The 24,383-nt window shown below is 41.6% G+C and overlaps 2 protein-coding genes across 3 annotated transcripts; one reads left to right on the top strand and one right to left on the bottom strand.

Moving 5' to 3' along the window:
* Positions 1-449: 449 nt before the first annotated feature.
* LOC116323197 (FYVE, RhoGEF and PH domain-containing protein 4-like) lies at positions 450-11,376 on the top strand. The gene is made up of 16 exons (XM_039600954.1): positions 450-694; positions 3,315-3,455; positions 3,569-4,139; positions 4,254-4,731; positions 4,940-5,085; positions 5,386-5,542; positions 5,623-5,761; positions 5,952-6,010; positions 6,109-6,252; positions 7,434-7,606; positions 7,912-7,942; positions 8,065-8,148; positions 8,317-8,442; positions 8,535-8,678; positions 8,974-9,114; positions 10,038-11,376. Exons 1-16 carry the CDS (start codon positions 574-576, stop codon positions 10,335-10,337), a joined length of 2,955 nt encoding a protein of 984 aa, XP_039456888.1. The 5' UTR covers positions 450-573; the 3' UTR covers positions 10,338-11,376.
* Positions 10,438-24,375, bottom strand: LOC116323192 (DENN domain-containing protein 11-like). 2 transcript variants are annotated; one of them, XM_031743466.2, is made up of 10 exons: positions 23,520-24,347; positions 20,512-20,611; positions 20,131-20,289; positions 15,005-15,161; positions 14,775-14,913; positions 14,332-14,463; positions 14,040-14,190; positions 13,360-13,428; positions 11,736-13,082; positions 10,438-11,023 (listed from the first exon to the last, which is right to left on the bottom strand). In XM_031743466.2, the coding sequence occupies exons 1-9, from the start codon at positions 23,905-23,907 to the stop codon at positions 12,887-12,889; spliced, it is 1,491 nt and encodes a 496-aa protein (XP_031599326.1). In that variant the 5' UTR covers positions 23,908-24,347; the 3' UTR covers positions 10,438-11,023; positions 11,736-12,886. The 2 variants fall into 2 exon arrangements, with proteins under 2 accessions (XP_031599326.1, XP_039456900.1); XM_039600966.1 differs by lacking the exon at positions 10,438-11,023 and having other exon boundaries at positions 12,900-13,082; positions 13,360-13,424; positions 23,520-24,375.
* Positions 24,376-24,383: the final 8 nt, after the last annotated feature.

A 24,383-nucleotide genomic window follows, 5' to 3' on the forward strand; every position in this document is an offset into this window, starting at 1 on the left:
GACATTATTAAACACAAAAATTACAGATACCATGGTGCTCTAATGGTCTCGTGGGTGTATTGGTAATACTTACAAACAAATATGTTGTAATCAATAAGCACTGTCATCGTGGTATCTTAAAATGCTGTTTCATCAGTCTTAAATGCACTGGCTTCCTCAAAAGACCTTGCCCATCTCACGGTCTCACTGGTCCAACATCTATATATATATATATATATATATATATATATATATATATATATATATATATATATATATATATATATTGCTTTGGTCATTGGCTGCTTGCTCAGTCATTTCCATCCAGTTCGCCGGTTCCATCCACAGTGGTGAAAGTGACTGCGCTCTCTGATTGGTCTGCGTCCTCCTCCAGTGGACTGGTTGTATGTCGCGTGCCGACTTCAATTAGAGGCGGGGCTTTATCAGCAGCTGGACGTGACGTTAGTGACGCTGATTAAACAGGTGAAGCAGAATCTTGTATTCGCTGGCATTTCGCGTTTGCTCTCCGATTGATTAAGAGGTCGTGGACTTGAGACCGTGGGCAGAATTTGAAAGCAGGGCTGCTCTGTCACCATGTTTGACCTGAAGAAGAGGAATAGTTTGACTCTGAGGGACAGCCGTGGGACGGAGGAGTTCAGACGAGTGGCGGTCAGACGGAAAGTCCAAGGTCCTGTGGGTGACTGTCAAACCTCAGGTGAGAGACTTTCCGCTTTGGAAGATAATTATTTTTTGTCCTCAAGCGTTAATGTCGTTTTTCTTTAATAATCACGTTTGTCTTATTTATGATGTTATTGGCTTCTAGGCTGCATCAAGTTTGGGTGTTAATTAAAAATAAATAAACAGATGAGAGTTTAGCTTTTGTGTTGATGCTTGTAGTTTATCCTTTCAAGAGGCTGTAGCGAATGTAAACTGCAGTGAAAGCTATAGTAGATATAAGCTAATATTCCCAATAAAATCATAACTAGTACTCATTATATTCTGTATTATCCTGTTTCTATGTATAATTGCCAGTGTTACAGGTTCATAAGCTAATACTAGTAAACTCTAAATCATCAGTCCAGCAGTAGAGACTGCATGCTATAAAGTTTGTAATGTTTAGCCTCCAGAGGCCATTGTTTGGGGTGCTGTAATTGTGTATATAATATTTATACTTTAAAGGGCTTTCTAATATTTTATCTGCAAGTCGAAAAGCTTAAGAGCAAAGAAACCGCATTAAAAATCAAAAGGCACAGCTAACACTGGCAGTTTGGGCTCTGTATGAGGGTGACCAGGGCAGCAGGGTAAGGGCATTGACCCTCCTCGTTATGCACAGATTACATCAGTTAATGCTATTTTGGTTGCTTTGTAAATCCAGTCCAGTCCCTTTGGACTGCTCTCTGTGTGTGTATTTGAATTTTTTTTAGCCACATTTGGCACATTAGCTTGTTGGATTACTGTTGTGAAATCTCTTCCCCCTGATTCAGCCTGGACTTTGGCAGTTTGTGCTTTGAGACCACCATTTGTCAGTTCCACTCAAAAGCATCCACACAAAGTCTTACTGTTCCCTCACTGAGGCAGAATTATGTGCTTAGAAGTATGTTGGTGTCAATGGTACTGTCGCATGCAAGAGTGGCATCCATATTCTGAATGCAAATTATTCTTTAGGTTCTTATTTTAGAATTGTAAATCCTTTGTAAATCCCTCAATCTGCCAGCCCTCTAATAAGAACACAGCTCTTTGCGTAGAGTAGTTTTCATTGCATATTCAGAAATGGGAAGAAAACGCAAAGATTTCCTTAAGATAACTTAAAACATTGCCTTTACTGTATGATGCAATTATGCTCAGTGCCCTATGCACGGCAGAATAACCCACTCTGGCTCCATCTAAAGGTAAGAAAACCGTAACAGTAGCTTCCAGCTGATAGAGAAAGAAAATGACAAATTTCCCAAATTAGCTGCTGATTGTTATTAAGAATTGTATTGTTAAATGATCTACCTACATCCCCTTTAAAAACCTTACAGACACAGTTTCACTTTATGATAGTTTATTTAAAAAAAAAAAAAAAAAAAGTCAGTGTGTTTCTTTGCAGTTCCTCTCAAGAGTTGCATGTTGTCTTGTAGACGCTGATGTAACTAATAAGACTGGCAAAGGTTAGACTCTGTGATGAAATACCCAGAAGTAAGGAGAGGAAGTATTACATAGTGTCGGCTTTAGCCCCTCCACATGACCACTCAATCCACCACACTTCAGCAAGGCGTGAGCTGGAAAGCTTTACACTCTCTAACAAGTAACTAATATTACTGCGTGGGTTTGGCTATGACATATGCAGGTAAGGAAACGATAAGTTACTCAATTACAAGTAGTTGTTGTTGGGTAAGGATGTCAGTCAATACGGTTAGAGGTCAGATTTCAATGAAGCCATAAATACTGTGGGGTTTTTTGTTTGTTTTTTGTAAAATGGGACTTTTATGGCTTTTTCAAACGAGGATTCTTATTAGATCAAATGTTACGACCAGTTTAACAATAAAAAACGCCTGTGGAGCATTTGGAAAGTAAAAGAATACTCCTTACTGTGTGCATGCATGAACAGGGAGCTTTTTTCAGTCACTGCAGAGAATTCAGAATTCAGTTACTTGACTTTTTAATATTAACAAGATGGTTAATAACAATATCATTGTGGGAAAATCACCATGTGATTTAAAGCATGAAATGGACTAGCACGTGAAATGAACAGCCACAATTTAACAGTTTGTTCTTATAATTTACTAAAACCTTTAAGTATGTTAGTTAAGAATTGGAGGGGGCAGCAAACATTTTCAGAAAATGAAAAAAATATTTTTACTTGGAAATAAAAACAACTTTTCTTCATTTATAAAATTTAGAAAAAAGCTAAGAATTTATGAATGACACTTGCACTCTTCATAAATCAAGGTTGTAAAAATAATATTTTTAGCAGCTGAAGAAGAAATGCTTTAAAATAACCAGGAAAAATGCATTCCCAGTGAACACATACATTAAAACATATAACAAAATTAAAAAACAAAATCAGAGCTTTTAATAATGCAACCATAGTAGAAATTTTGGTAAAGGAAAATGACCTTGAATCATCCTCTTCAGTTTAGAGATGTCTTATGTTGTTCCCCGAAAACAAAAAGGAGGATGTGTGAGGCAGGCCTTCCTGGTCGATGGCTGTAGCTGATACTAGGGAAAAGTTTAAATTGTGGCTCAATGATTTTTACAATGTTTAAATGTTTAGTTTGTTTCCTGATTGTGTAACCAAATGACTACAACATACAGAAAGCATGTGTGGGTGTAGTAACGGTGTTTGTTTTCAGATGTGAGCAGTGGTGTGTGTGGTTCATACAACGGTGGCCATGCTCATGACAGAGTTTCTGGACCAGAACTGATTGCAAAAATAGGTACAGAAAAAGATGATGAGAAAAGCCCAACAAAGAGATCACCTTTTAAACCCCAAGGTAAGTTTAAAATCCGGCAACCTGCATACACAACTTACAATGTTGTTGCCTCACACTGTAGCTGTTCATTGTTCTGCAAAGATGCTCAGCAACTACAATGTCTGTCTTTGCAGTGCCTCCTAAACCAGATCACCTCCAGAGCCCTCCGAGGGTAGGACAAGATCAAGCCTACAGTCTCACTCCAGGGAAAGTCCCACCCCAGCTAAATAATTTAACAGAAGAGAACCAGAATCCTAAAAGATGCAATGGGGTTTCTATTTCCTGTGTAAGCCCACAGAATTGTTTAGACTTTCCAAGTAAAGAAGGGGGAAGTTATTTTCTGAATGGGGTTTTGGATCCACACATCAACCCTGCCAGACATGCTCAGGGGATTCCGAATTTTACAAGCAGGCCACTATCAGGATCTCCAAGCCCAGGCAAAAGAGGCATTCAGAGCTGTAGCCCTCTGAGAGAAGGAGGCCACAGCCCCGGTAAGCTGTCCCCAAGAAACTACAGACCTCTCACGGGAAAACTGCGTGCTTCTAGCCCTGTTCAAGGGAAGATGGGAAGCTACAGCCCCGCCAAGAGTTCTAAATCCTTGCTAGGACTGCACAGAATCTCAAGCGAGAAAATGGAAAGACGGGAGAAGAGAGCAGGGAAGTCTCTGAGTGTGCCTGACCTGATTGTGTATTTGGATGAGAGCAGGTAGTTGTTCAGTTTGTGATATGTTCTTGTAGTGCGTGTTGCATAGCATGTGTAAAAGTCTTTTTTTCTTTTTAATTGATTACATTTATTTCAAGAGTTTTTTTCCCCCTCTAGGATTCCCTCAGATAAAGCTGAGCGCTCTCCACCCAAACTGCTGCACTCACCCAATTTTAATATACCTGTCATCACCGTCAAAGCATCAGCTAAGCATAGACGCAGTCTAACCGCAAATGAAGAGCATCTGTTAAACAGCGGCATAGAGCATTTCCCAGGACAAATGAATGGCATTGTGCAGGAGAACAAACAGCCAACAGCAAATGGGATGAGGCAAAATGACAAAATGGAAGAAGGCAAGATACCTACAGGGTATGGCTCCAAGTTTTGCTGCCAGTGGACAGTGGCAACCACAGAAGATGAGAAGATTCACAATGAGAGAGCTGAACAAAATGAGGAGGAGAAACAGAAGCAAGAAGATAGGGATGGAGACGAGCCGAAAAATAAAGAGAGCACAGAGCAGAAGTTGTTTAACATCGCTACTGAACTCCTGCAAACAGAGAAGGCCTATGTGACCCGCCTCCACCTGCTAGACCAGGTGAGTGTTTATGCTGTTGGCACTTTTAAAAGACAAATATGTGCACAATGCTTAAAAAGAGATTATTGAAATGAAACTTAAAAACTGTTTAATGCTGTAGATTAATCACATTATCACTGTTGTTCATGAGTGATGTTTACTTGCTGTGTAGAAGATTAATAACTATGACACTAAATGTGGTGTTGCATCTCTCTGCCTCCCACCTCAGGTTTTCTGTTCACGCCTAACAGAAGAAGCAGGTCGAGGCTCATTTCCTCCCGAGGTGATAAGAAATATCTTTGCGAATATTTCCTCAATCTACTCTTTCCACAGCCAGTTTCTGCTGCCTGACCTGGAGAACTGCATCAGACACTGGTGGGTCTTTCAGAGTTTTTACACTACATAAACCTGCAACCCAAATACAAACTGCCTTATTGCTATTTATACAGTTAACCTGGGAAGTTATAAAAGGATCATATTTTCTAAAGCTGATAACTTTAGATCAGTTATATTTAGCTTTATTAATATTTATTTATTATTTATATTTGGCTTTATTTATTTATCATAAAGCTAAATACTTTTACACTCTTGTCAAAATTATTGTTTCATTTTAAAGCCAATGTGAACCAACATAAAATAGCTCCCTACATTTGCCCTCTGATCTGCTAAATTTAGGTGTGAGAGCCCAGGCCTGGGTAAGGTTCTTCTACAGCACGCACCCTTCCTGAGGATGTATGCTGACTACGTCAGAAACTTTGACCATGCAATGGAGCTGGTGAGGACCTGGACCGAACGCTCCTCTGCTTTCAGAAACGTCATCCAGGACATACAGGTAAGAAATATTCTGCACGGTGTAGATCATTGCAAATTCCTTTTCCTCTCTCATCACAAGGTTTTGTATGTCTGTTTTAGAGTCAGGGGATCTGTAGCAAACTCACCCTGCAGCACCACATGTTGGAGCCAATCCAGAGGGTTCCACGTTATGAGATGCTGCTGAAGGATTACCTGAAGAAACTGCCTGAAGATGACCCGGATTATGAGTTTACACAGAGCAAGTTGTCTGTGTATTTATACCATCTATTGACCTGTTCATTTTGTTACTGATGGTCTTGTCACACCATTAGTGATGGGTGTTTATGTCGAATTTTTGTTTTGCCTTCTTAATTATCTGACATTCATCATCAGTGTTGCCCCATTTTTCTGCCTACTGTCTGTAAAGCCTCCTCCGTCTCCTCCAACAGAGTCCTTGCAGACCATTTCCATGGCAGCCACACACTCAAACAGTGCCATCCAAAAAGCCGTATGTAACATTACCGATACTGTTTACCAATGTTGTAGACTTTTCTCATGTTGTCTTGAACTGTTCCAGTATTTTATCTGTGTACGCTTCCTTAACAGGAGGGTCTGAAGCGACTCCTGGAGATCTACGAGATGGTTGGAGAGGAGGAAGTCGTGAATCCAACCAACGAGTTTCTCAGGGAAGGTCGTCTGCTCAAGCTTGCTGCCAGGAACACATCAGCCATGGAGAGACACCTGTTCCTGGTTGGTGTATATAGAAACACATGCACACTATCTGTGACGGATTTTTCTGTTATCTCTGTCATAAAGTTAGTAGTATAACTAGCTTAATCCCAAAAAGTTGATTCTGTTCATCTGGACGTAGCGTTTTCAGTGGGAGAAATGTTTCGTCACTCATCCAAGTGACTTCTTCAGTCTCAGCTGACTGCAGGTGCATTTATACAATGACTGAAGTCAGTTTCTTGATCATTAATATCCAAATTGTTGTGACCATTGATCAGCAACCACTGATCAATGGCCATGAGTACCATTCACAGAGAGTTGGGGAATGGCTGCAATCACAGCATTGCAAGATGGTGAAAGATGTACCCTTAGACTCCTCCTCGATTCAAAGATGGTCTTTCCCTTTTAAGTCGCCTCCTTGACTCCGCGCTCAAACCAGCGTTCCTCCCTGTCCAGGATGTGTACATCCTCATCATTGAAAGAGTGTCCACTGGCCTGTAGGTGTGACTACTCTGCAGAGTCCTGGCCTGATGAGGAGGCCCTGAATAAATGTGGTTATCCCAGATGGACATTTGTCAAAGCTGAGAGGCCACCTAAGGAAAACTTCAGCCGATCCAGGAGAGAAGGACAACCGCTCCCTAAGCTAAAACCCTTAGTGATCCTTTGTGTCTGGAGTATTGGAAGAGTTGAGATGCATTTTTTTCTTCTTTTAAACACTGAGTCTCTGTGGCTTTTTAACTCCAAAACACACTGGCAAAAATTGGTCCACCCCAAGGATCGGGTCCTCCGACACAAACAGAGTAACATAGTGTGCACTGTTAAGAGCCAGGAGGATTGTCATGATTTATACATCGGGGAAACCAAACAACCTCTGGCTAAGCGGATGGCACAACACAGAAGAGCTACCTCGTCAGGCCAGGACTCTGCAGTCTATTCACACCTACAGGCCAGTGGACACTCTTTCAATGATGAGGATGTACACATCCTGGACACTCCTCACTTGGATGAGTGCCGAAACGTTTCTCCCACTGAAAATGTTACGTCCAGATGAACTTTTTGGGATTTCCTTAACTTACCTTGATTGAGCATTCATGAAAACATAACTAGCTTAAATTTATATCTTTATTCCACTTCAGCTGCCATCAGTCTAACACTAGTTCATTGCATAAACTGACTGATTGCTTGGTAACTTTTATCTGCAGTTTAACAACTTCCTGCTGTGCTGCTCTCCAAAGTTCAGCCTAGTCGGGCAGCGTTTCACTGTGCGCTGCAGGATTGGGATGGATGGGATGCAGGTGCAGCAAACCACCAATGAGGACCATCCATACACCTTCCAAATATCTGGAAGGGAAAGGATCCTTGAGCTGCAGGCCAGGTGGATGTCATGATTGTTTTTAATATTTTTAAATATCCATTTTACTGAATTGAGATTTACTGCTGCAAAAGAAATTCTGAAGTTATGCAAGTGGGCACATGTGTCTAGTACACTTTACATTTTCTGTTCAAGCACATATTGAGTCCTAGGAAATAAGACATTTCATGGACTGAACAATGGCAGTAATATCCTTTTTAGCTGAAGCACATCAGTTCTTCTTTTTGTTTATTAAACTGTTTACACACATTATCTTGAACAGTTACACTTATATTAACTGTAAATGCATTCAATTTTGTTTTTCCAAGCTCCAAACAAGAACGAGATGAATGGATAAAGGTATAATCAGATTGTATTTTTTTTTTTTTTTTTTTTTTAATTGTCTTATGTTTTCTACAAACTAAATGATACATTTATTTGAAAAAAGTTTTCTCATCTTCTAAAGCAAGTTTTGTCTCTAGGTGATTCGTGAAGCCATTGATGTGTTTCAGAAGAAAAATGAGACCTTCAGACTGGCTTCCAGGGAGCTTACTGTAGCAGAACCAGTACGTTGTATCAATTCTAGGAATATGGAGTAAAGAAGGATATTATTTTTTTTTTTTTTTTTTTTTTTCTTTCTTTCACTGTTTATTCATCCATTCTCTTCAGCTTATGTAATTTAAGGTTGCAGGGGGGCTGGAGACTGTTGTTTTAAAACAAAATGTGTTCCACAGACGGAGGAACTTGGCAAACGAGCCCCTCGCTGGATCAGAGACAATGAGGTGACCCTGTGTATGTCTTGCATGGAGCCTTTTAACGCCCTTACCAGAAGAAGACATCATTGCCGTGCCTGTGGTTTTGTGGGTGACATGATAAACTGCAGCTTTTCATCACACAAAACTGAACTTTATCTAAGGATGGCTCAGGGATGATGGTTTCTCTGTTCCTACAGGTGGTGTGTTGGAAGTGTTCAGACTACAAAGTGGCTTTAGAGTATGACGGCTACAAACTGAACAAAGTGTGTAAACCTTGTTACGCCATCCTGACTGGCCCGAGAGGGGAGGGCTTGGATGGAAAAAAGAGAAGAATGCTGGAGGTGAGCCTCGAGTCGTTTGCAGTCGTTTCAACTATTTAAACTTTATGGGTTGTTTTAGATCAAAAAGGCCACCTAACAAATTTTGATCATTGCCTTATGTGTGTGTGTGTGTGTGTGTGTGTGTGTGTGTGTGTGTGTGTGTGTGTGTGTGTGTGTGTGTGTGTGTGTGTGTGTGTGTGTGTGTGTGTGTGTGTGTGTGTGTGTGTGTGTGTGTGTGTGTGTGTGTGTGTGTGTGTGTGTGTGTGTGTGTGTGTGTGTGTGTGTGTGTGTGTTTTTTTTTTTTTTTTTTCCCCAGTCCAAAGCATCTCCAGGGCCTGCTGACAGTGTAATGAGTGGTTTCCTGCAGTATGGGGACAACCCCCAGACCTGGCAGCGAGTGTGGTCCGTGCTCACCAGGGCTGAGCCTCCGGTTCTTTACCTGTACTCCATTTCACAGGTAAACCGCTCTGTGAAAAAGTCGGAATAATAATAATGATGTTGAAGGGATTTTGCTTTTAAGTAGAAGGGTAAAACTGTGTTTCTTTGGGACACTGGGATGTTATGTTGCAACACAGCAAATATGTCATATGGTCAAATGAAGACAAATGGTTGAAATGCAGCTGGGACTGTAGAGATGGTATGGTACAAGTAATGTTTGCCCCTCAGCTGTAAAAGATTGATGGGGTGTCGTTGTCACCCTGCTGGGCAGGTGGGCAACATGGACACGCAAGTTTGTGAATGCGATAACTCGAGAACGAAGTAATGTAGCACTTTCAAATTGACACCAAGGGGGCATCTACTTGGGCAGGGGTGAGGATCTCCAGGTCTCTGGGGCTGGTGTTCTGCAGGTTTTAGATCTCACCCTGTGTCAACACACGTGAATCAAATGATTAGATCATCACCAGGCCTCTGGAGAACTTCAAGACATGTTGAGGTCATTTAGCCATTTAAATCAGCTGTTTTGGATCAAGGACACATCTAAAATCTGCGGAACACCGTCCCTCAAGGCCTGGAGTTCCCCCACCCCTGCACTTGGGGGTTGAGGGGTATCACTGGCCACCACCAGTAGTTTTCTAAATATATTTTGTGATTGGTAAAGGAAGAAAGGCAAACGTGTAAATTCTAAATAAAAATCTTTGGTTTTGAATACATCCCTCCACAAGTCTTTTGGTCTCCTGGTGCACGTGCTTTTTCTTTCTCTTAACAAATGTACTGCTGTTTGGTGTGCTGCCCCTCCCACAGGTGAAGGATGGTGTCATGTTATAAAAGGGTTCAGCCTCCAGTCTTTTATTGCAGCCCTGCTATTTGACTCGTCATTTAAAAAAAAAAAAAAAACAACCTTTTTGAATCATTGTTTGTTTTTTGTCCCTACATTTCCAGGATTTAAAGCCCCTGTTCACTATACCTCTACTGGGCTGCAGCGTAGAGGCTTTCCCCCAGGCGTTTCAGGGTCAGTCCTGCTTCTGTCTGACCCAGTCCAAAACCAGCCACACTTTCACCTGCGATTCTCTGGACATCAAACGCAGCTGGCTGAGTGCTCTGAAAGTTGCCATGACAGGATGGCGTACAGCATGCTCACTGGCTGTTTGTGACAACAGCAGAGGAATCAGGTCTGGCATTAATGGGAGTCTCGGTGGTGAGAACTCGGTAGTCAATGGCAACAAGGAACATCACTCTTGAATGTTTGTAGTGTGTCACGTATGCAACAGCAGAACAAATGTCCATTGTTGTAAAATGAAAGTTCAGGAATATAAAGGTTACAGTACTCTGAAAGCTGTGCTGTCTTTAAATGTGTTGTGCACTTTATTTCAGAAATGGTTTACAGTAAAATAAATAAAGTGAAGGTGTTTTAACGTGAGTCAGACTATCCCTTCAACTACAAATGCATTTGCTTCAGCTCTGTACAAGTGCTAAGGTGCCAAGTGGAGAGAAAATGTGCTCAAGGTTATTTTCTTACAGCAGACAGTAGAACGCACGATTGCAAAGAGTTCCAGTGACACATGGAGGCTCTGCGGGATCACGATCGCCTTATAAAACACATTCAGCTGATCCCATTTCTTCACATATTATTACAGTAAGTGGATATTTACACTCAACAGTTTACAGCTAAGCAACAAAAACAAGAAAAGAACTGGAAAAGGAATGTTTACATCCTGTCACGTCTGCAGCACATAGAAACCAAAAGCACCAGGTTCATTTACTGTACGGTGTGTTTCAGTCACTGAGATGATGAATAAAAATGTTCCTGTCTGACTGCATGTCCATGAAGGGGTCATGTGGTGATGACAATAAAGAAACTTCCTCACACATTGGCTGTAGTGTTTGACGGCAGTTGTACCTGACTCATGGAAACGTGCAGGCTAAACCTGAAAACATCCCACAAGAAGGAAAGCAGATTTAAAGCTCCATTAGGATAGTTTTTCACTTTTACATGAACATTTGTGACAGGAAAAGCTTTCCTTTTGATAAAATTGCCACCAGAGCTCTGATGTCCTTTATACATGTTGGTTGTGCAGTAGAACCTCACTTTTAAGCCAGCTTTTATCTACGGTCAACAGTTGTTTTAACCAAAAACTAATAAATCCAGTGTGCAGCTTACAAAACAGCTCTACAACCTTTGCTGCTAGCTGGTGTCATGGTCATATCTGCTAAAAGAGCTTACTCATGCTATTTTAGCAGTGAGCTTTTGAAGACGAAGGAACTCTTAAAAAAAAAAAAACAAAAACCCTGAACAAACAAATGTATAATTATAAAAAATGCATTAGTGTTTTAAATAAAGTGAACCTATATTCTCATTTCCAGCTAAATGGTTCTGTTCTAGGTCTGGGATGTAGTTCAAAAAGGATCCTTGCTCATCTTATACGGGGCCTTGGTGTAGCCCTTGAGTTCATCCTGTGTCTGAAGTTTTAGCTCACTTTCACCTTCTCTTCTGATTGGCTGCCCCTCCAGACAGCAAGTGGGTGGGGCATCTGCTACCATATTAGGTATATCCTCTCTTACTGACATCATACAGAGCCAGGATCAGTCTAAGACCTGAGCTTTTGTTTAAAGAGATTTTTTTTTTGCACGTACACTGACCTCAGTATTTCACAGTATCATCTTCTTTCGGCTGCTCTCTTTAGGAGTCGCCACAGCGAATCGTCTGCCTCCATCTCACCCTATCTCTAGCATCCTCTTGTCACAACAACCCTCTGCATAAATCTTCTCTGTGGTCTTCTTCTTTTCCTCCTGCCTGTCAGCTCCATATTCAGCATCCAGAAATTGAGGCAATAAAAAGCTAAAGCACTCACCCCTGACTTGCTGGAGGTGAAAATATATAGTGAGTTCATTCTCTTCCTTACTTTCTCTTGACACTGGAGATTGTAAATTAAAATGAAAAATGAAAGAGACTTTGGGTGCAAACAAGCCATTTCAACACTCCTCTGTGTGCATGGAGACAAATGATCTGTAGTCTTAGCTTTGCCTGGGGGATGTAAATGGAATTACTCAGCAACATCTTCCATTAGCTGCTTTAAATGCCACTTAAACACTGATGCTTACAGACTTAAGAGGAAGGCAGTTTGACCTGTTAGTGAGGATACAAAAAAGGAGGCCCTGATATCGACATAAAGGCTTCTTAATTGGATGTTTAAATCCAGCAATTGATACAAGGAGAGCAACAGTGGGCTGAAATTTGGCCCTCCAGTCACACATGGACATATGACACATAAAGGAAAAATCGAGATTTTACACAACAACCCTAACTCTTTCACTTAGATACATTAATTTTCAGAACAAGTTTGAATAAAAGTTTCCATCTCTCTGTCTTCATCTTCCGCTAGATGCCCCAGTTCTGTTTGTTCCAGTTTAGCATCAGTTATATCATCGATCCTGGGTTAGGAGAGGCTCCCTACGGTGTTCAAACGACGCATCTCTTTCCTCAGCCGAGTTTGAGAAATTCAAACAGTGACTTTATCGCCTCTGTGAAGCTGCGCTGAGTAAAACTAACTACGTTACTTTCATTTGTAGCACAGCAGCTGACTTATTGTTGAGCCTGCCAACAGGCAGGGTTATGAAGGAGCACAACTACAGCAAACAAAAGAAGCAGGTGGACATAGAAAACAAAACGAAACAAATGCTCCAGAGACGTTTCTGGACACTCAAACTGTCCTGAAGACTCCATGAAGTGCAGCACTCTCAGTTGGCTCGAGGCAAATCAGCCCACCTTTAAAAACCAGCAGCGGCGACTCTCAGCTGCAGCACAGCTGCTCTGACACCAGCAGGGTGTCGTAGCCGTAGATCTCCAGAAGGTGGAGCAGGAAGAGCCTGTCTCCGTGCGGATCCAGGCCCATGGCCCTCACGCTCTCCTGGGTTACGGTGGGGTCGGGGCTTCCTGCCACCTCGCTCAGCGTCTGGAAAATCCTGTTGTTCTGTTCCAGGAAAAACCTCGGGTAGACCAGGCAGACAAGGCAGACGAGTCAGTCACTGAAATCTGTTCAATCTGTTCTTTTTTCCCCACTATTCATATCAGTAACTGTGGAGAAATCACAAAATCAGCACAAAACGGCCCTCTGTGACACGTAACAGCTACCACGAGGATAATAAAGCAGGCTCACTGCCTGTTCACTGTTCTTTCTCCACAATCTTCATAAGATAGAGCCGTGTCTGCTCAGAGTACTGTGGTTTGTCACTAGACCGATTAAATAAACTGCTCTGTACTCACAGAATAAAGAGATCCTCTTCACTGGACACACAGTCTCCATTCTCCTCCTGGGAGTACAGCAGCATCTGTCTGCACACACACACAATTTTCAGAGGTTCTCGTAAGACAAACTCATCCCAGCGTGCACACATGCAGGTGCTAGCAGCCCTGTGAGGCTGTATGTAGGCTTAACATGCAAACCCCACCAGCCAGCAGGTCTGAACCACCAACATTAGCACGACTAAATGTATAGAGTTAAATCATAACGCTAAAGCTGCAAACTGGTTCTCCTGGGTTATCATGTTAACGTCTCCTACATGTAAGTACAGTAGGGGTGAGCAGCAAGTGAGCAGCAGTTCTGTGAGCAAAAATGCCTTTCGGAGGTCAGAGGTCAGAGGAGAATGTCCAGACTGCTGTGAGCTTACTCAAATACCTGCTGGTTACAACCAAAGTATGCGGAAGAGCATCTCTGTGCACACAATTCATTGAACCTTGAAGCAGAGGGGCTCCAGCAGCAGAAGACCGCAGCGGTTGCCATTCCTGTCAGCTTAATAAATGTATGCTATGAAGAATTAAGGCAGTTCTGAAGCTAAAAACGTACTAGCAAGATGTACCAAGTGAAGAAGAATATTTGTAAAAAACAAAACAAAAACTCAAACTTTAGAGCCTGTTAATGTTTTAAAAAGCAGACTTTAGCCTACCTCTGCTCGGTGAGCTTACGATACTTTTCCCTGTCGGCTGTGCTGAGGCGGAGCAGCGGCTTCAGGCCGTCTCTGTAGGTCTTTACATTCTGGTTATCTACGTACACGTCGTACAGATCCTTCTTCTCCTCAAAGATCTTCTCAGTGGTGCCTAAACATACAAACATGCAGGATCCCTCACATTTAAGAACATGCTCAGCTCTCCTGGTTCCACATCACCCTGACGAGTCTGGTTTTTTAGTGAGGCTTTTTGTTTTTAACAAACACCAATTTATTTTGAGCATCTACTTACACGCGACATAGGAAAGCTCGTTCTCCAGGGCGCTGATATCAGCCACATTAACGTAGAAGAAGGGCCGGAACTCGGGCACGGCCACGCCCACCCCGGGGATAGAGATGTTTGCCAGGCAACAGCAGCAGTACACTGATGGGGTGAAGGGAGAAATTAGAGAAATGATGCACGAGTGTGGGGGAGACCGAGAGGAGCAGAGCAGGTAATGTGGGCATGATGTATGGGCTGTCAAACGCTGCTACAGCTGGAAAGGAACTGTTTGTACTGTGACGTGAAATCCCCACACCGTGGCAGCTTAGTAAACAACAAAGATTTAATTGGCTGATTCTTTTTTTTTTAAGGACTTGATTAACATTTTGGGAAAGAGACATTTTTCACTACCTTGCTGAGGACCAGATGACAACAATAACAGGGAAGTCAACCTTTATCCAGATGTTTCTCACCTCTGTAGCAGACCACACCCACGGGTGGAGGAGAGAAGATGAGGATGCGTCGGCGGAGGAGAGCCAGTTTCCACAGTACCATGATCTGCTCTCCGAAGAAGCGGATGAAGTGGGACATGCAGCCGGCCGGGTGGGTGATCTGCTCCAAATGTATCCAAGTGAAGAAATATGCATTACTGAAGAACAAATAATCATTTAAACTGTTTTAGGAATAAAATGGTCCATCCCACCTTCATCTCGGGGTGCATGCTGTGGTTGATTGCTGCACTCCAAGCGTTGGCTGGTAATGCAGTGACAACACCGTCTCCACTAGGGGGCAGAAGTGCTCTCTTGTCCTCATAGAAGGCCTCAAGGGGAGAGTAGTGGCCCGGGGACTGAAGCTGGAGCCTAGAGAAAGGTAAGAATGGCATAAAAAAAAGAAAGAGGTAAAAAACAAACAAAAACAGCGGATTATTAAAAAAAATGCAGATACCATATGATCAGTTTAACAGACACTGTCTCAAATCAGTTCACTACTCTGTGTCTGCACAGATGGTGCTGCTCAGGCCATCAGCTAATTAAGTTAAAAGGCAAACACTGCATATGCACGCGCACCTTCACTTCGCTCATACATAAACACAACAGTGCATGCGCTTGTTCATCAGAGCGAGCTGTGATTTCAAAATAAAATATGGAACACGTAACACTCGCTCATTAGCACAGCGGTGTTGTTAAACAAATGATCATCTGCAGGGTTTTGTTATACCAATGAATTTCTGTATGGCCCTTAAACCACACTTTAATGTGGGTCAAATTCCCATCAATATGCGGTGGACTGGTCGTCAGTCTGAGGGAAAGAAAATGCTACCAAAAAAAGTCTCACTAACCAACTTAAAGCTGCCAATTTTTTTCAGGACTTCCTTTCCAGTTAGTATCAACTTTATACTAGTACATCAGTATAAATAGAGCCCAACCGGAATTTTGGAAGCTTGATACTGATACCGATATTTGGTGATTTAAAAGTCTGATATCTTGATATTTCAGACAATATCTTTTTCTTTCACACATGAAAGAAATAAAAGATTTCTAAAACACTTGTTATGTTCAGTGATTTATTAACTTGTTTACCCTACTCTGCTCAGATCAGCTGATTATTTAATTTGTAGTGTTGTTGGTGGCAGGAACCTCTGTAAAATGAAGTCACTGCAGAAATGCTAAAATCTGTAGCTAACTGGTAACTTTATCATGCACTCCTATGGTCTATGTCAGCTACCTGGTGTTATCTGATAACTTAGCACCTGCCTCAGCTGCAGCAGCCAAAATGACAATGCTGACGCTTACCAGGGGTAGTGGGTGAAGTTAGAGCAACTGCATCCATCTTTTATATACAGTCTATGAATTTCACTGAGTTTTCACAGAAAAACTAGATTGGAACAGCAATGTAATATATTCAGTTTTAACATTAATAAACTGCATTAAACTCTTACTCTGTGCTACCAAAGGGAAAGTCACGCTAGCTCATTTCTTTTTTACCCAATATGCAGCTTACTCCTCATGGATTTGAGCTAAACTTTAAGTTTAGCATGTTTCTTAACTCCTGAACCTCAGAAATGATTTAATAATGTCTTATTTTCCAAATGTTCTCTTCTTCCAAATTAGAAACTAAAACTACCAAATGCTCCTTTGTTGGCCTGATAAATCTTTTTTGTTATTGTTGTTGTAAACTTACTGTGGATTCATTTTCTGTGACTCAACTAGTCAAACAGTAGTTTCAGCAATGAATCTTATTATAGGCCTCAAAGGTTAACTTCATCACGCAGGGTAATTACTTATCAAAGAGATGTGTGTGCTTAATCTCAAATCAAGGTAGAATTGTAGTGGCTCTGGCTCCACTACAAGATAAAGGGTCACATTTATCACCTGTAAATGTTTTAATGTGTTTTGTGTTGCACTGGGAGTTGCTTAGAGTTTTCAGGCTGCAGTTACTCTATGCCAAGACACAATTTCATTCATCGCACCTTTCTTTTTTTAGCTTTGCCCTGCAAAACTAATGAGTTCCACAAGCTGCGAGTGCAAAGAGAAAACAAATAACAGAAAATATTTTAAAAAGCAGTGAGATCGAGCGAGCGAGGGGGAAAAACGGGATAAACTCTTCGCAAATTGCTTAATATCTTAATTGCCTTGTGACCAGCGAGAGAGGCCATTATGTAAGAAACAGACGACTACCATGGCAGTCAGCAGATGGGGAATGTGGAGTGAGCTATGGGGGAATTGGTGAGTAAAGAGCATGACCGCTGCATGACTGGAGGCCAGGAGAGGCCAGGGTGTGGGAACTGTGGAAAGAGGAAGCGAGGACTGTCAGGGAAAGCAGGGAGGATGAGAGCCCGAGAACAGAGGGAGATGTGTTCGAGGAGCTGCTGAGGAGGAAGTGTGGCACGGCTTGAGATGAGGCACGGGAGTAAAAGGGCCTGTGCACACCACTAATAATAATAAAGGGAAGTGAAGTGTTGTCTGGAGGAATGTGCTGCTTGAAAGAGAAAAAACAGGAAGCATGGAAAGTGCGAGCTGTTACTGCGAGCAAGCCGGTGTCTTCTTCTAGAGCTCTCACTTATTTGTACAGAAGAGATAGAGCGATTCTGAGCGGTGGAAGTAAAACGGCGCCGCCTGCTCCTTCACGTTGTCCTTAACCCCAAACTGCTCCCTGTGCAGCTGCTCGACAGCAAACAGACCAGTCTGCACCAGGTGTGTCTGTGTGCTAAGGGTGTTCCCACTAGGCAAGTTTGCACACCCACATCAGGCAGAAATTTCTTATGATTACATCTTTTCAGCCTTGTTTCAGCACAGAAGGAAACATGGAGACTGAATGCTCACTGTTAAGCTACTGATTTTTTTTTTTTTTTTTTGGTGACTAATGAAATAATGATATATGCAGATGATCTTTTAGCCTTTAGTCTCAGTGTCACTGGTCTCCTGCAGCTCCTTACCATCTGTCCTGATTGACATTAAATACTAAATCTAGTAGATCTGATGTCTAAAAAGTCTCAAAACTGCACTGTGTGATAACAATGACAGGTGAACTACAGGCGATAAGATTGTACGGGATACACTGGTACAGATCACATGACAGAGGATCAACAAGGAAGCCTGGTTCTGTGCCAATTTAGTCTTTGTGCACGTGGACTGAGGGTATCTCTGTTCACAGCATGTTGCACGGCACTCTACTCTGCACAACTGCACAGATTAACAGTGAAGAGAGGTGAAAATGAGCGCTTCATTGTTGCCAAGCACAAGATTCAATTCCACATACCAAAAATAGCTGTAGAGACACTGATGTTGTCTCTTTGTAGGACACTTAGTGATAATCTTTTTAAACCTTTTGTTATTCTAGTGAGCAAAAATATTCAACTCAGAATTGGCCAAAATCTGCCATTTTCTTAATGCTACATTTGGCTGTGAATAATAATACTGACCCAGGGTGAGTCTAATCTCTAATAAAGACACAATATAACAATAAACATTTATTGAGCAATGAATAACTGATTGCAGTTTTTTTCAACATTGAAGATTTGCTGAATTTATGACTTCTCGCTATCTTACCGATTGATCTCAGCTTTGAGAGAAACACTGACTTTGAAACATGGAACCCGGACATTTAAACATCTTCATCCTTTCATTTATCTGGATTATTACCAAGTGACCAAAAAGAACCTACAGTACTGCGTACTCATTTCCTTATAGTTTGTTTGTTTTTTTATAGAAAAACTGGTAACAGGTGCAGCAATTTATTGTAACATCCAAACATAAAAGGAAATATTTTATATAATACAAATTCTCGATTTAAAGTTAATATTTGGTTTGCCCACCTTTATTTTTTAGCTTTAACTCTCTAAGGTAAGCTTTCTTATCATTTGTTTAATTTGTCGTCTGGAATTTGAAAATGGTGACACTGTCCTTGAGTCCAGTTCTTGTGTAATCTCTGCCTGAGACAGAGATTCCTGACAGCCACTGAGGCCATTTCTGATGAGGCTTCAGTGAACAGATCAACTGCAGGTCCGGGAACATGTCTCAGGTCCTGTGTTACTGGATTTTTGCCTATTTCTTGAGGACACGACTTTCAGATTCTGTTCGTCTGCTGTATTAGTTTTTAGTCCTGTCACTTCTTCTCCTATCCTCCACTTACCCAGTTTCCTCAGATTTTTTTAAGGACGCACTGCACACAATACCATGATATGCCAAATTTTCAGCTAAAGATCCCTTTGTGATTGACTTTGTTTGCAAACTTATTTCAAGGTTATCTTTGGCATTTTTGCAGATTCAACAAAACAAATGGGAACAAAATATGTGTTATGTGACCTGCTGCTTATAACAAAAGTATCTGAAGACGGATGTTGTGTGTAGACAAAACACTGATTCACCTGTTTAGATAGTTGAGTAGTTAAAAGTGTCAAGTGGCTTAAAAAACATTCCCCTGAAATGGTCGGGTACAAGGACTAAAAATGAGTTAAAAAGCAGTCAAGCTCCAAAAGAAAATTTGTTGAAGGACCTTCAGAAACGCTGTAGGACTATTGTTTAAGTGGACATTAAAAAATTACAAGTCTGGCTATTAGGAAGCAAAAAAAAAAAAAAAAATGGTGGTGGCTCAAGACTTTTAATCAACACTGCATTGAGTCACTACAGGTAATTACACGTTGTGCACAAGTAACATTATTTGTGGTGTACCACAGGGTTCCATTTTAGGTCCTTTTGAATTTTCAAACCAGTTCTCACAGAGTTCAACTTGAACAGTCGACTAAAATGAAAGTCGACTCTTTTCATCATAAACAAAAAGTCACTCACTCAATGGACTTAAACCAGATCAAAATAGGCATCACATAAATCCAATTTCCACTGTCTTTTAAAAAGTTTCTTTTGCATTTTGTGTCCGTTCGGTAGTGGTTTTAAATTTCTGTCAACTGTAGCTTGATGTTTATCTTATTTTGTTGGCATTACTGTTTTTGAAGTATTCTGTATTCGAAATATTATGAAAGCTAGAAAATTACATGCACATCCCTACCAAAGAAAGGGGATAGGTGCTGGGCCAAAAACTGATAGGAAAAAAACCACCCCGCCCCTCTGAAAAAAAAAAAAAAAAAAAGGGCTTGCACACTGCAGGGATAATTACATTGTTAATTCATGTGCACTTTGGGTAAATGCCTGTTGCTTTTAAACATGCAATATAAATAAAAGTGATCACTATTCCCACAAATATGCTATTTTCTATTATTTTACTAAACAACTAAAAAGTATGCTCAGTTGGTTGGTCTAAATGTTTTTTTTGATAGAAAGTCATAGATCTTGATGAGCAGAGCTCTCCGTTGTACAAGCTCGGTGCTCTTACCTGACCTGGTGCTCCAGGAAGCTCATGTAGCGGTAGAGCAGGGTGTAGGAGGGAGATAGGATCCCAACCGACTTCATCCTTGCCCCCCTCTCCACCGTGCTCTCCACTGCCATGTTGGCAAAGCAGGCGAGGCCAAAGTAGCAGCCCTTACGGAAGTAGCTGTGGAAAGAGGGGAGAGGGACACAGATGAGGCCGTGAGTCATGAAAAGCAAAGATGCTGCCAGATGGCTGTTCCTTTTTTTTTTTTTTTTTGCCAGGCAACACTTTCCTCGGCTCCGTCCTGCCAGGATGAGGACATGGGGGTGCATCCTAATACTTAAAATTAGCGAATTAGCGACTCGGCTGTGTAAGAGTGTAAGAGACACAGATACTGATCCTCACATGAAGTCTGTGCTGACTCGGTGGGAGCCGCTGGCAATGGCTTTGAACTCCACTCCCTCCAGGTCCATGTCTTTGGGCAGACACCACTCCAGCATGTTTCCTATCACACCCAACAAACAGCACAGAGACAATAATAATGATAAAACTTGAATAAATAGATATAGGTTGATACAGGGACAGACAGTGTGTTTTCAGGAGTCCAACTATATTCTCTGGAATTCATTACTTGTTGGTTGACGCAGCTGAGCAAATATGAGCTGACAGGAGCTGAGAAACTGAAGGTGACTCAGCCAGTGTGCCTTTCAATCTCATCATGAGATCTGTGCGTAAGAGTTTCTGCTGAAATATGAGCTGATCAGTGCTTAAAATGAAGCTGCAGGTGTCTGTCATCCACGAAGAAAAGATGCTTTACTGGCACTTTGACAGCTGGTAGTGACTTCAAGTGTTTAACTTCGACTCTCATGCAGTGCTAGGTGTTCTTCTGTATGGACCAGATGTTACTGAAGGGTCTTGCTAAGAATGGAAAGTCAAAGTAATTTTACAAAAATTACTGCTGATGCACAACTAACGTCTGGGGAGGAATTATCCTAAAGTCCAAATTCTGTCTAAACATTCTCACAGCATCCTACAGCATTATTATAGGTGGAATAATAAAATCCCTGTACCCTGTACACTGAGCCTGGGTGTGCCTGAGGTTTGTTCCTGTTAAAAGGGAGTTTTTCCTTCCCACTGTTGCCAAGTGCTTGCTCACAGTGGTTCGTCTGATTGTTGGGGTTTTCTCTCTGTTATAAAGCAGCTTGAGGCACCTGTTCCAGTAATTTGATGCTATATGACTAAAATTGAATTATACTGAATTCTGTCTAGGACCCGGTGCACCTAAGGACACTGACACTTTCCAGAAATACATTTGCCCAAACACCACATGCACATACCAGATGCAAATACGAGAGGAGTTACTCAGCAATGAAAACCACGAACACTTGCCCACAACGACAATACAGCGATTCTGTGATACTCGATATATTGCATGATAATTTAAGTCAAAATTCATAAGCATATTTGCAATAAACTGCTTTATTTACTAACATGAGCACATATGAGCTTAGGGAGCGAACCTTCAAGTACAAACTAATGATGATTATTTTTCCATGCATCCATCTGCTTCTGTGTTATTATGTTTCATTTCGATGCAAGGAATGAGTCATAAAACGGCGCTTCATCTCGTATCTGACATCAAATGCTGCGTATCAGAAAACAACCTTGATGAAGAACTCGTGTTATATAACTTCAGTACAATGCCTTTTCCTAAAAAACATTATAAAGTATTAAAATTAGATATTTGCAGAGTACCATGAGGTCCTGAGGACACATATGTTTCTATAACTTAAGGAGGAGAAATATATGCATTTATTCACCATGTTGTTTGTCTGTATATGTGTTATTATTTTCCAATTATAACGGTATATCAGTTCAATTAATCAGCTCTACTTTGCTGTTCCTCACTGTCTGACATTTTTCCATTATTAAATTTTTTATCCAATACAAATTTTTTTCACTTCAGTTCCCTTCGATCTCACTCATCTGATAAGTGCCACCACTGGGAGTCACGCTGAAGTGAGTCTGGTAGGTCAAACTGGTACGGGGAATCCGTCAGTTTCACTGGTGTAGTGTATAGATAGCTGTGTCACAAGAAAATATATATATATACACATCGATATTTTAACCATGTTACTGTAATGTGCATAAAAACTTTAATAAAGAAATCATGATAAATAATCATAATAACTCCACCTGTAACTTTGCTTTGTTTGATATGTGATGAATAATGAATAACACTCAAAATATGAGCGTTGACAAAATAAATGTATTCACTGTAAGTAACTGTATATGTATGTGTAAATAACACGTCATTAGTATTTCATCATACAAATAATGATTTGGATTATTTCAAATAAAAATATTTGCCATTACTGTTATGTTGTGACAACTCTACCCCACCATTATGAGACACTATACTTCTATATCGATGCATCCATCCTTTATAAACATATCTGGGTGGCGTTCGACTTAGAAAGGCACTGATGTTTCTAAGTGTTGGTTAAAGAAGACTTTGTCCAATGTGCTGCTGCTCGTTTTATCTCGGTTTTCTTTTAAAATCCTACAAATGAACAAACAAATGTCATCCTGTGTTTATCATACCACAAACTAGACTCCTTAACAGAATGATGCAACTGGAAATGATATTGTGGAGATGTCACGTGGTTCCGGCAATAAGCAAACATGTGGGATCGGGTCATGAATGGCCTGGAAGTCCACAGTAACACTGAAGAGTGGGAACTGGGAACTGATTCACATTCAGTTTATCTGGTAGCTTGCTGGTTTCTAATCGAGGTCTTTCCTGTGAAGCCCCTGTGACACAGGTACTTATGATTCTTTTTGTCAAATCTAGAAAATAAAACTGCTCACTACACCATCCTCCTGGTCTTCACTCAACCAGACACACAGCAAAATCATAAAGTGTCCAGCTCCACCCTGTAGGGAATATCCTGCACTGCATGCCTCCAAAGCATCATCATGAAGCCTTAAATCCAGTGAATCTTGACCTGATCTCCCCCCCTCCTAAGTGACTGTTTCATAGTGGGTTCGCCCCTGTCTTTAACATATCTGTCATTAAAAATGTATGGCTCTACTGTCCATAAAGCACCAGCTGATTGATTTTCTACCACAGCACTCTTCCTGACATTTTGTCATGGCTTGTTCTGCCACCAGGCTTGCAGAAGATGTCGTGCCTTTAGATAATGTCTCCAAACTACTGTTGCAGGTTAGAAAAAGCCACACCTGTGGTGGTCTGCAGACTTGGTCATTCTGGGCGTCAGACACAACACTTAAAGCTGCATCTGTTTATTCTGCCCTGTCTATAAGCTGATCATTCCCCTTCTTTTAAAGCCTGCCTGTATTTATTTTTACAAGATTAAATTGATTCCATACAAGTACATTTGATGTCCCACCTGATCTGGTATTGAATGTAACCACAAATACCGACACTATCTGGTCCTTTTCCTCCCATTTCACCATCCTGTCTTCTAGCGACACCTCCCTCGGTCCTGTATCCGAGAGATGCTCCTCCTTGTTGGGTGGCAGCGCTTCGTCTGTACCCGCCAGATCGCTGGAGGTCGCGGGCGGGGCGCTGCAGCCGTCTGCGTTGGAGACAGACCTGCTGGCAATGGGACCCCCCGGTCCGCTGCTCCACCCAAACCCGGGCGCGGAGCATCCTAAGGCACGGCTGTTGGAGGGGCTCGACAGTCGCTCCTTCGTCGGAGAAGTACCTCCGGGCTTCTCCGCGGACGGAACCTCTTCCCAGTCCAGCAAAGGGGCTCGGTCCGACCGCTCCACCATCCTGGCGGTCCCGCCTCAGTCTCACCACGGATTTGTAAATGATGTCTCAGCCGACAGTGACCAGGTCCATTCGTGGATAATTAGAGCCCAGAGCAATTTCTTCACAGCGAAGTTACTCCTAATTCATAACGGCTATTCATAACGGCTGCATCTCGCTTTAAATTAACATTACGCATTAGCAGCTTGAAAGCCGAGCTTTAAAATCTTTCCAGTATCTGGTGATCATAAATTTGATGCTGTTCAGAGAGGGCAACTCCTTCGTCTAATGCGAGTTGCGTTCAAAACTCTTCGCAATTTTATTTGTTACATTCCCTTGGCTGAGACTGGCTTCAAAACAAGTGGGAACGCGACTCCGTTTTGTCTTCTTGAATGTAGCCTGGGCTTTAACATCTTCTTTTCGCGTGCCGCACTTTCGATCACTACGATTATATTTTTATAAAGCAGTGCAGCCAATACGACACATTTTATAGTAATAA

This window comes from Oreochromis aureus, linkage group 17 (assembly GCF_013358895.1).
Source record: "Oreochromis aureus strain Israel breed Guangdong linkage group 17, ZZ_aureus, whole genome shotgun sequence".
Taxonomy (NCBI): Eukaryota; Metazoa; Chordata; class Actinopteri; order Cichliformes; family Cichlidae; genus Oreochromis; species Oreochromis aureus.